Raw genomic sequence first — 12,772 nt, forward strand, 5'->3', positions numbered from 1 at the left:
GCTTGCATAGAAAAGGCAATGATGGTGATTTTCAAACAAGGCTGTGCATTATAAGCATGTGAGGCACTCTTTAAAAATACTGCTACAAGAGGCTCTGGGCTGATGGCCCAGAGCCTGGAGCCTGCTTCCGATTCTGTGTCTCCCTCTCTCTCTGCCCCTCCCCCGTTCATGCTCTGTCTCTCTCTGTCTCAAAAATAAAATTAAAAAATGTTAAAAAAAATTAAAAAAAAATACTGCTACAAGGAATTCAACCCAAAGAAATGAGGCAGGAACTCTGGGTGTCAGGTTCTACAAAGGTATTTTCAAAAATCTTCTGGGTGACTCAAATGAGCAGCCTGATTTGAGAATCCCTGGCAATACATAGTTTTCTTTAACCATAAATAATATGTTATTGGACATACTGTATTTTAATTCTGGAAGTTCTTCTGCAGTTATTAAAGGGCCGACATGGTAATTCAAAGAATCAAAATTCATATGGCTAAGGAATTGGACCTACCAATAACGTTTGAATTTTTTAAATATATATAATATCAAAATTAACAAGTATTATGAAAAGTTGTCTTTTTTTTGAACAGTTGTCTTCTACATAACTGCCAAAGTAATGGAAAATTGAACTCCAACTTATTATCTTACTCCCATATTTTAAAACCTCCAGTATTTCCCAGCACACTCAAAACCCAAATCCCATGTCATGGCTCATAGTGTTTCACAAGTTTTGACCATGTATTTTTTTTTCAATTTTATTTCTCCTTCCCTCCCTCCCTCTCCCCCCCATCCCCGCTCTGTCTCTCAATCTCTTCCTTCCCCCACCCTTTGTCTCTCTTTCCTCAAGATGCATCAGACTTCTTACTGTTTCTCAAACTCAACAGCCCCCCATTTGAGAGCATTTGAATGGCTGTTCCTCCATGTCTTCCCTGTTTCATTTAGGTTTCTTCCCAAATACCAGCCCCTCAAAAATGCCTTCCAGAGCCACCCTTTCTTCCGTTCTTTCCTTATTCTCTAGCCCCCTGCCCTCCTCTGTTTTCCTTCATAGCACTTGTTACTACTTACATACTGCATATTTCTTTATTTTGTATCTTTTATGTTAGACTATCACCACATGAAGGTGGTGATATTTTTTTTCTGTTCATTTCTACATCCTTAAGACTTACACCAGAACCTAATGCATAGTATTTGTCCCAGAAATATTGTAGAACAAATGAATCAATAAAATGAAATGTGTTAATTAGCTCAGACCTCATGTTCTAAGGAAGCTTTAAAGGTTCTCCAATAATTTCTCACATTTTTCAAATAGCTCTGAAGAGGTTTGAGTGGCATCCTGAAGAAATTTTATTTCCTTGTGATATATTTGGAAAAGCTTGGAAACTATGATGGTTCTGGAATGGCTCATTCTCTCAAGTTTGCATAGCTCTGGAACTATGTTGCAAAGAAAGAAAAATGTATACTGTCTCTACAAGTTACCCAGAATTTCTTCATAAATGTTAGGGACCTCAGGTGTTCCTAGAGTCTTGTGGAACTCATTCTAAACCCTTGAGTCATATTTCCAAAGATTGCAGAAAAAAATATATCAAGGAAAGAAGAGATGTCACAACCTTATCATCTTGGGAATATATGTGTATATATATGCATATATGTATTTTAAACTTAGTTGATCACAGAACTTTATCCTGGAAAATTCTGAGAAATCACTGTTCTTTGGTTCATATTATAGGGTTCACTTTGTAGGATACTATCTCACAGATGGTCACAATACCCAAATCATGAGATAAAGTACTAAAACATTCAACATTCATTTAATGTTGGTCTAGAGGATGTTCTAGATGCTCTAAAATGGAATATGATAATATTCAGAGAGAACAAGTAGAAATTTACTAAATGCCTGTATTATGTCCCCTTCTTGTTTCTTCAACTTTACCCTTTACAAGTTCTATATTTATGAAATTAGTCTGTCAAATATTAATATAAGTAAAAACAAGCCCTCTCTTAGATGCATTCCCCTTCAGCTTCAGATACTATTTCTCTTTATATTCCTCAGCTACAGTTGCTAAAATGTCTTTAAACTGTTCCCATATCTTCTTCTCATATCTCAACATACTTCATTGGATTCTGCATCCACAACTTTTCTAAAACCTGTCTCATGATATCCCCAGTGATCTTGGTATTATTAAATCCTGTAGGTTTTATTTTTTATTATTTTTTAAATGTTTGTTTAATTCTGAGAGGGATAGTGCATGAGTGGGGAAAGGGCAGAGAGAGAAGGAGACACTGAATCCAAAGCAGGCTCCAGGCTCTGAACTGTAAGCACAGAGCCTGTTGCAGGGCTTGCTTGAACTCACGAACCATAAGCTCATGACCTAAGCCGAAGTCTGACACTTAACCAACTGAGCCACCCAGGTGCCCCTGTAGGTTTTAAATATACTTCTTTTTGACCTCAAGACCTTTCAGCTTAGATAAGTACCCTTTGGAATATTGAATTATGTGACTCCATATAACTTGGTTTTCCTCTTACTATCCAGCCATCTCCTCCAACTTTCTTATTCCTCTCAAATGACCAGAAAATGTTAGTTTTTCAACACGGGCATCTAAGTCACTACTCTTCTTTACACCCTTATCTTCTCAGTCGAAGCATTTGAACTTTTCCATCCCACCCATTTCCTTAATATAAATTATACGCCGTAGTATAGTGCCAATGATACTGAGATTTAGATCTCTCATCAAATTATCTCCTTTGAACTTTAAATGCACATTTCAACCACTTACACATGTGGACGTGTTACAGAACTTATAAACTCAACATTTCTTTAAAAAAACTTTATTATTATTATTAATTTATTATTCCCCATCCCCACTGGTGATAGTACTTCCTTTCTTGGTAATTCTTTCCACAAATGAGGATTTAGCTCCCCATTGAGCTGTACTACCCTTTTGCAATAGCTGATGCTTTGCAATTACTTGTTCAGCATCAGTCTTCCCTCTCTTTAGGGCAAATACTATTTCCATTTCATTTACTGCTGATTCCTCAGTATATTCCCAGTGTCCAGTCCAATGTCTGCTGTATAAATAAAGTTTAATGAAATACAATTTTTTTCAAATGATGTTGGATGTGTAGACTTCAATACATAAATTTTAATGAGCTTATATTCAAAGTGATTATCAGAGAGTAAATACTCAATATTTACTAGGATCTTACAATATTTGGGGGGTTGTTTATTTATTTTGAGAGAGAATGAGAAACAAGGGGAGGAGGGGGCAACAAGCAGGGGAGGGACTACCCCAGCAGGCTCCCCACAGTCAGTACAGAGCTTGATGTGGGGCTTGATCTCACGAACTGTGAGATCATGACCTGAGCTGAAATCAAGAGCCAGACACTTCACTGACTGAGCCACACAGTTGCCCCACAAGATTTTGTTTTTAAGTGGATTTCCTGTATTTCTGTTTCCTTCTGTAATAGTCTTTGAAACTCAGTGAAAAAAACACTAACATTTCATGGATGAAGAAACCAAAATGTACAAAGATTAAGTAACTTGTCCAAATTTACAGAGCTATAATCAATAAAGCTCATGGAAACTTTTTTTAGGGTTCCTTCTCTCTCCGAATGGTAATCTGCATGATGTATGAATGATAATATAAAAATATAGAAATTATATAAATATACAGCTAAATTGAAAGCCATAGGACAACAGAACTCTGAAAGCCACACACAGATGAGATGCTTAGCAATTAATCTGTTAAAAAGTTTAAGGCAGGTATAGAGTATATTGATCTTAAAATCAAATACTGTAGAATTGTCACCAAAACGACTGTAGTTTTCAACAATTGAAATCAAAATTTGAGTTATGTAGTATCTGCCAGCTGTGATGTTTGACACTTGAGGACAAAGGTCCTCCTGAGAAGTCATGTCGGTTGTTCAGTGCTACATAAATCACTCTGTGTTTACCATTTAATGTACGCTTTGAATAAATTACATTCTTTTTAATTCTCAGCCTACTAGCAGCAATCTACAGAGTCTATTATTTTTACTCCACAGGCATGCAAGGTCATTAAGACTCTAACCAGTTGCAGATTAGCAATCACTTCTGACCATTAACAGTATTTTTGCAAAAATCCTTGCATAGGCAAAAGCACTCTGATGGAAGCCAGAAGAAGTGGGTTTTGCCCCCAAACATTAGCTATACAATGCTGGCCACATTGCTCATCCTCTTTGACCCTGATTTTTCACATCTTTAAATATGAGACTTATATCAGGTTGCTTCTGAAGGGCTAATTTAAAGTCTCAGATTCTTAGGAACAGCCAGCGTCAGAGCTGTAACCAAACTACCCTTACATAAAAAAAAAAAAAAAAAAAAAAAGGATCATCAACTCATGGAATGGTAAAGAATGCAAAGATATTGGAGTTGAGTTCCTCCTGCAAGTTCCTCTTTTACATGTGAGAGGGAAACTGTAACTTAAAGAAGTAGGTGACTTACTGGAGCCAAGTTTGAGGAAAGCTAAAAATGGAAGGAGAGCCTAGCGGAACTCCCGACTCTGCCTTACAAATGATCTGCCCTAAGAACATACTTAGCATTTCTGTGCTCTTTGTTGGAAAATAGCAGAACAAGAAGAGGATTTACCATTTCCTTTAAAATTAACAGCATGAAAGTATTTTTCTTTTCATCCTGGCTTCCAATGGTAATTTACATGGTTGAACCCTAACCTCCAGCAGGAGTATACGGAGAGGAAAGTACAAATGTCACATTCTTCTCTATACTTAAAATGCTGTTCTTCTCTTTTTTATTGTAGTATAACAAAGTATCTAAGAGTTGCACTGGCAACAGTTCAATTGATATCTTCTGGAGGCAACCAGCTGCTCTTGGATGGGACATGTAAAAATAAGTGAGTTTTTCCTGTTGATTGTACACTATTACTCCTCTTTTGGGTGTGGGTAATTATTGTTCTTTGGAGAATACTATATAGTTATAGAATTATATTACAAAATATAAAATAGAATGAAATGAAACTATTTAGATGCTACCTTATAAACATAACTCTATCTGAGTATATTTATTATAGAGCTTACTTAATCACACACTTTGAATTCTTTTTTAAAAAATTGACATTATAAAATAAAAATTTCCCTGCCCCACATTGCCTTTGTAATTATTGAACAATAATGAAAATTGTAATTTTTAGTAATGTTATTACTAAAAGTCTGCATGAAATGACTCATAATTCAACTTGGGAAATAAATGTAGAGATATTGTAGTTTGATTTTATGGAATAAATTCTTTTACATTTAGGAAACATAACCAATATTTTTCTCTAATACAGTATATTATTTGATATCAGATTTGATTCCTAGGAAACCAGTTAATATTGAATAAGATTATAGCACACAGTCAAAAAGAAAAGTTTCATGTAAAGAAAAAAAAGAAATCTCACACTAAACAGAATTAAAGTTTCCAAATTTCATAATTCATATTCTTAAATTTTTGGTGTAGATTAATACTAGAAATTTAGTTCTACCATTTTATGGCTCAAACTCCATTGTAGGACTGCAACGGTCATTATTTGCATACTTACTGCACTTCTGGGATTCACATAATCAATCCCAAGGGTAGTCATGGCTTTCACAATAGCTAGGATGGATTGCAATATGTTACTGTAAATTACTGCTTTGAACTCCATGCATTCTTGCTCACTGTAACCGTTCTTATGGATGATCCTACAATTTAAACATGAAGAGCTTTTGTGAGTTGAGCAATTGATATTTTTTATAATATTAAAACACATCAATAATAATTTGCTTGAATAAAATTACAATATATATTTGTTACAAAAATATTGTCCATATGTGTATGTTAAATCTGAACAGTTTTATGACTATGGATTTTTATTATCATTGGGGTCTAATGCACTATTTTTTGAGCTCCCCATGCCAAATATAAAGAGGAATTAAAATTTGCTCTAGATAAACCACTATTTAAAATTGGTAAATCATGAGCATGTTACTTAGAACACTTGTTTATTTTCAAAAGAAAAATTTCCAGATTCCCAGGACAAAGATACAGAGTTCTCAAATTAGTCTTTATAACATGATGTCTAGAGGAAGTGAAGTACTTTAGTAGAACATTCATTTCTTTTCCTATCACTTAAGACACACTGGAAAATAGGAGTGCCTGTTTTCTATTCATAGCATTAACAAAGGCATCTTTTTTTTTTTTTAATGTAGGTAATTACCTGCTGCTAAATTCCTTATTTTTCCATCTGTGTACGTGCCATTAGCTCTCATAGTGTAAATGCTCAGACATTTATTTGGCTGAACTCTTCTTTTCCTTCCACTCATTTAATCAGAACTCAGTTTTACTTATCCTTTTGGAATAATAGATTAAAATAGATTTACCTTCTAAAAGCTAAAATCTCTGCACATGCTTATTACTTTATTGTCTATTGTATAATATGTTCTTGTTCCTTTCTAGGTTTGTTTTTTGTTTGTCTTCGAAGTGTCTTACATTCATTAGCCATCATTTTGGATGTCATATTATGAAGGATTTGTGTTTTATCTATACACAGAGAGACGTTAGCATGAGGAGGAAAAGAACACTAAGGCCCTTAAAGATATTAAAACCTTCAAATATAAAAATTTCTGAAGTGAAAAGAGTAGAGGCAGAACCTATATCCATTATTTGTTGTTTTTAATGTTTGATTGCCAATAATTGCTGTGTTTCTATTTTCAACATGGCCATGTTTATCTTGCTATATTAAACAACTTTAATAAGTAAAAAAGTAGACCACTAAAAGTTGTGGAAAACATGCAGTAAAATGTCTTTATAGATAGCTCAAGAATAAGTTCATTAAAGAAATCTCAGTTCTTTGTCAAAAAAGTGAAATTGGAAAATTATTTAATTATTAAATTAAATGGCAGTTAGGTTTTTCTTTCTGGAATAAGTTCTGATTCCTATCCTTTCATCACAGGATAAGGAAACATCACAAAGCAAAATGGTAAATGTATACTTTAAAAAATCCAGCTGTAGGGACTTTAACACTGTTTTTCCAGGGAATGCACAAATACATTTCTGTGACATAGAGCTTTCTATCTGCCAGTTGATTCCTAAACCTGTTCAAATTAGTGAGCTTCTACTGGAAATTTTCTGTAACATACTGCATTGTGTACTGAAAAGAATTAATGAATGACACTTTCTCTCCTCCCCCAAAACATATAGACTAGAGCTCCACTGTCTAATATAGTAGCTACTAGACATTATTTAAAAGTAAATTAATTCTGGGGCACCTGGGTGGCTCAGTTGGTTGAGTGTCTGACTTCGGCTTAGGTCATGATCTCACAGCTCGTTGGTTCGAACCCCGTGTCTTGCTCTGTGCTGACAGCTCAGAGCCTGGAGCCTACTTCTGATTCTGTGTCTCCCTCTATCTCTTCCCCTAACCCATTAGCATTCCGTCTCTGTCTCTCTCAAAAATAAATAAAAACAGGGGCGCCTGGGTGGCTCAGTCGGTTAAGGATCCGACTTCGGCTCAGGTCATGATCTCGCAGTTTGTGAGTTCAAGCCCTGCATCGGGCCCTGTGCTGACAGCTCAGAGCCTGGAGCCTGTTGCAGATTCTGTGTCTCCCTCTCTCTCTCTGACCCTCCCCCGTTCATGCTCTGTCTCTCTCTGTCTCAAAAATAAATAAATGTTAAAAAAAATAATAAATAAAAAAGTAAAAACATTAAGTAAAAACATTTAAAAAATAAGAGTAAATTAATTCCTCCTTTACACTAGCCAAATTTCAAATGCTTAATAGCCACATGTGACTAGGAGCTTCCATATTGGAAAATGCAGATAGAATCTTCCTGTCATCACAGAAAGTTCTATTGGAGAGTACTGGATTATATAGGAAGGTAGGGCATAAAATTTCACTTTTGTACAGTGTGAGAGTATATTACAACGATGTCTGAATGTGGTACAATAAACTAGAAAAGAAGAAGCGATAGACTTTATTGGGAGGAAGTCTAAGAGACTGGGGGGAGACTGCCTGGGGCAGTGATTGATGATGGGTTCATTATTCAAGGAGGAGTAGTTATTTCCAGATAGCGAAAAGGAAGAACATTCTAGGAAGAACAATCAGTACGACCGAACAGATGGCTACAATTACCAAACTTTCAGTGTGTGCCAAGCACTGTTTTAAGTGTTTTATATGTCTTCTCATTTCTTGCAATAAGTAGTTTAAGGTAGGTAAAATTATTACATACATTTTACAGGAAAGAAATGTAGGCATAGATAAATGAACCACCACCCCTAACTTAGTACATGGTACAGTTGAGCAATAAACGCAGTCTGATTTTGGAGCCCCTGATCTTAGCTGCTAAGCTGTATGCCTTCTGTCATACATTAGTCCAAAGCATTATGTAAGTTCAGCATCTGATGTAGAAAGCATGAAGGGGGAGGGAAGTCATAGGACATAGGACATCAGAATGAAGAGGTAGATGAGAGCTGGATTCTGAAGTGTCTTATGTATCATGCCAAGCAGTTTGATCTTGATAGTTTGTGAACAGTACGATTCAGGAAAGACATACACTCTTTTTAAAAAGCAATCAGTTGGTGTTACTGTGGATACTGCAGTGGAGGAAAGAAGAGGGAGGTAGAAAGTTCTTAGCAGGATATTGCATTAATCCACTTCAGAAATGTGAGGTTTTTAAACTAAGGCAGTGACAATAGGGATAAATAACACCCTTGAAGATGTAACTTGTGTAGATGTGACAAAACTTGGTGAGAAGGTGAGCGTCTTCATATCTACACCCAGATTTATTGCTTTAGAGGCTGCCGCTGCTGCTGCTGTTGCTGCTATAATTAAATGTAGGGAAACAGGCCAGATGGAGAGATAAGTTAGTGTTGTTTTTTTGAACTGGACCTATCCACAGAATATGGACGTAGATATACCTGCTTCCCTAGTTTAGACAAAGTGAATTTGAAAGAAATATTCTAGGACAGTCTGGGACAGATGATAGCAAAAATCACTGGGCCTTAGCAGTTTTCATCTGAAGGTATAGAGTAAGCAGAGAAGGGGACCTAGTACATTAGAGGCACCAGCAGTTAAGATGTAGTCAAAGAATCTGGGAGTAAAGCAGGTGGTTAGGAGGTAAACTGGGAAAGAGTTATTTTAGAAGCCAGAGTAAAGTTTGAGAAGAGAAAAGCCCAGTGCAGTCAGACAATTAAAATAAGGACTCATGAGCATTCCATACAACATGGCAATTGGGAAATAATAATTGACATTCTGTAGGGGCAATTTTTTTGCCATGCTGGAGGCAGGCATGATGGAAATGGTTTAAGAGTAAATGAAAGGTGGAAGAGTAAAGAGAGCTAATGTTGACTATTCCTTATAGAGTCTGCTGAGGAAAGGAGGAATAAGGAGCATCAGGAGACTTTGTTAATAATAGAAGCAATATTTGCTCATTGTAGAAAATGTGAAAAACCCAGCAGTGTTCAAAATGAAGGTTCAGTTTAACTTTAAATCCCAGTATTGAGAAGCAAATATCTTTGAACATTGGAATATTTTCTTCCATTTAAAAAAAATTATCTATTTTGTTATAGTTGAGGTAAAGATGTTTATGGAATCTTGTATCTTTGTGGTGCAGTGAATATAAGTATTTTCTGCTATTAAAACTTTCTCATTTGCATACAACTTGTAAATGGGTGTAAAATATTACAGTTGAAAAGTGGATAGTCCCATACTTTCACAACCCATTTCCCTATGTTTTATTTTAATTTAGAGTATTTTGTTTTACCTCATATATCATTATTTTAAATAAGACTAGTCCAAATCCCTCGGTGCATAACTGTTCATATTTTCATGTTTATATTATTTTATTTTTGTACTTTTAAAAATTTAAATTATTTTATTAAAATTCTCAGAAATATAATTATTATTTCCCCAGGTTGCAGTGTAGATTGCAAGAGTTATTTCTATAAATCTGCTTTAACAAATAATTTTACAAGTAGTAATGAAAAATATTAACTTGTCAAACCTCACCCTTATTGAGTAATATTATTTAAAATTATTGTTTGCTAATTTACTAAGATGAAGAATAGCTCATTATAGATGTAAACAGACATTAATTTTGTCTTTGTGAATTGTCTGTTCATAGTGTCTTACCATTTGTATTTATTGGGCAGCTTATTTGTTTTCTTACCAATCTATATTTTCTTACCAATCTATATATTATATATCTCTCTATATATCTATATTTATATCTATATGTACATATTATAGTCAGTTATCTATTATATTTATTATAGATTTTTTGCTAGTTTTCTATTTTTGTTTAATTTTATTTATGGTTTAATATATTTAAAAGTTTTAATTTTTAGATAGCCAAATAATTGATTATTTCTTGTTTTACTGCATTTAACTTCACAGAGAATGGACAGGTAAAAAAGGATAGGGGTAGCTCAAGCATGATTTTAACCAGAAATAAAATAACAGGTGAATTCAGTGGTAGTGTTACAGGGTGTGCAAGATGATTTGAGATGCAAGGATGGAACTGAGAACACAAAAGCAGTATGAGCACTGGTCAGGATAGAGGCGTGTTCTGTTCTTCAAAGATAGGAGAAAAGGTAAAAAAAAAATTGGTTGCAAGTACAGGTATCGGGGAATTTGAAAAGTGGGACTTATATAATTGCTGATATGGAACTTACATGACATTAGTACCTAAAAAGAAAGGAAAAAAACAGTGTTTTACATTCTAAATAGATAATTGTATCATTAACTGGGATGATTTCCTCATGTGACCTATTCCAAAGAGCAAGATCCTCCAACAGGTAATTAAAAATAAGCTAAAAAAAATGATCATTTTCTCCTATAGCAATAGTTGTCCTTTAGAATTCTCCAGCAGTGACAGTCATGAGATATTACATAATCATCTACACTTATCAATTGAAATTTTATTTGTTCAGACATTATATTCTTGGATTTTAGCACCTTTATATTTGTTGTCTCATCAAGAAATTCATGCCTACTTATTTCATTATAAAGAGGAAAGAAAAATGCAAAAAAAAATGAAATCCATGATGGTAATAACTGTACATAAACATTTTATTCCCAGGTAGGTAAAATGCCAATTGGGTTGAAATTATAATTCCCTCCTAAATTCAAATGAATCTTTGACATATTTTGAAATGTTTATGGCTTATGCCCACCATATTGAAACCCTAGATTATACCCAGATTAATATATTTAAAACATAACTGCTTCTAGTAGGCATCTTGTTGAGAGGCAAAATTAAAAAAAAAATGGAAATGACAATATTACTCATCAGTTATGCTCTCTGGTAAAGGGTTGGAGGGAAATTTTCACAGGAATCATGACTGCTCTGCTGCTACCTGGATATATGGACCATCAATCAGATTTCAATCTGATTTCAATATTTTTCAATCAATGAAAAATATTTCTTTTAAGACTGGTCAACTACACAGACAGACATCAAATATCAAACATTTAAAATAGTGTGTACCTACTTCATTTGTTTAACAATTGTACTTTTTCCAGATTCTCCTGCTCCTGAAACAGAAAGGTGGGAGTGTTATCAATTGCTACCCCAACTCTCTATAGATAATAAAACCTGTGATTATCATTTTCTGATGAGTAAATCTTTAACAGACAACTCTCCTATATACAGAAGGACAATCATCTCTGTCAGGTCTTGAAAGGCATTAGCTGCCTACTTTCCAGGATAGCTGAAGAAAATAAAATCCCTCTATATAGTTGTCAATCCAGATACAGGTCTGGCTCCAAGATGAAGGGTATCTTCTGAAACAAGAAACGTATACTTTCAGAAAAAAAAAATTATTATTGAGTTTGAACATAGTTTGGAAAGTCCGTATCTCCTGGGTTTGCACCCCAAGGAAAGTGGTCCCAACTTGATAGTCTCTAGATCAACTATGTATCTCTAGATATACACTCCATATTGCCTCATATATCGTATTTGATTAAGTGGCAGTAAAAAAAGAACATGAGACAATAGTCTTTTATTTCCAGAGCTGTTTGAAGCTATTCTCATTGAAGAATGGGCTCTTATCTTTATCATTATGTTTACCTTGGTGCACAGGTGTTTTCTCTTTAAATAAAGTAAGTTAATAACACTAACAACACTAAGCAAACCAAAAGAGACTACAGATAACAATGATGTGGGAATATCTGAAAATGGGTTTCATGTTCCAGGGAAAGGAGCAGGGAGTGGCAATAATATAGAGAGCCAGTTGGATTTATCTGGAACATTTAATTTAGTTAATAATATACAATATACAACTTTATTTTGATATGTTCAGCAAAGATAATATAGAGGGATATAAAATTCACATAATTTTTAAAATATAAAACATGAACCTTTGATGAAAAAAATCTGTGATTGTTTCCAGCTATGTCTCAAGGCCTTTTGAGTATATTTCTTGAGTCTGCCTTGCCATTAATGGGTATTTACTTGGGAAATGAAACTCAAGAAGTACTGACATGAAGTGACCTAGGTTTGTGGGATTGGCTCCGTCTCTGTGTGTGTGCATGCACATGTGTGCACTTGTGTGTTTGAGTATGGGTGAGATATCTTTGGTAATTTCTTTAGCCCCTTAATTTCCTTATTTACAAACTGAGAATACTGACCTCCCAAGATTATCAGAAGAGTATAATTAAGCATGAAATTATTTGCAAACTACAATGCAAAATAAAGCATAAAGCTTGTACTTAAGAATCCAAGGATGTAAGAAATTTTGCAGTGTTTTGTAAAGAGAACAGTGTGAAGATACCCTACAT

General features: G+C 34.5%; 1 protein-coding gene and 1 long non-coding RNA gene across 2 annotated transcripts in view; one reads left to right on the plus strand and one right to left on the minus strand.

Moving 5' to 3' along the window:
* GNAT3 (G protein subunit alpha transducin 3) overlaps window positions 1-12,772 on the minus strand; it is a 59,829-nt gene that overhangs the window by 23,988 nt on the left and 23,069 nt on the right. The window contains exons 2-3 of the mRNA XM_030307844.1: window positions 11,485-11,527; window positions 5,560-5,701 (exon numbers count right to left, since the gene is read on the minus strand). Of these exons, the coding sequence (XP_030163704.1) occupies window positions 5,560-5,701; window positions 11,485-11,527 (185 nt within the window). The remainder of the gene's footprint in view (window positions 1-5,559; window positions 5,702-11,484; window positions 11,528-12,772) is intronic.
* Window positions 4,597-12,772, plus strand: part of LOC115508845 — an 87,901-nt gene continuing 79,725 nt past the window's right edge. Inside the window, exons 1-2 of the long non-coding RNA XR_003967141.1 lie at window positions 4,597-4,668; window positions 4,780-4,872. This is a non-coding gene — a long non-coding RNA (uncharacterized LOC115508845). The remainder of the gene's footprint in view (window positions 4,669-4,779; window positions 4,873-12,772) is intronic.

This window comes from Lynx canadensis, chromosome A2 (assembly GCF_007474595.2).
Source record: "Lynx canadensis isolate LIC74 chromosome A2, mLynCan4.pri.v2, whole genome shotgun sequence".
Taxonomy (NCBI): Eukaryota; Metazoa; Chordata; class Mammalia; order Carnivora; family Felidae; genus Lynx; species Lynx canadensis.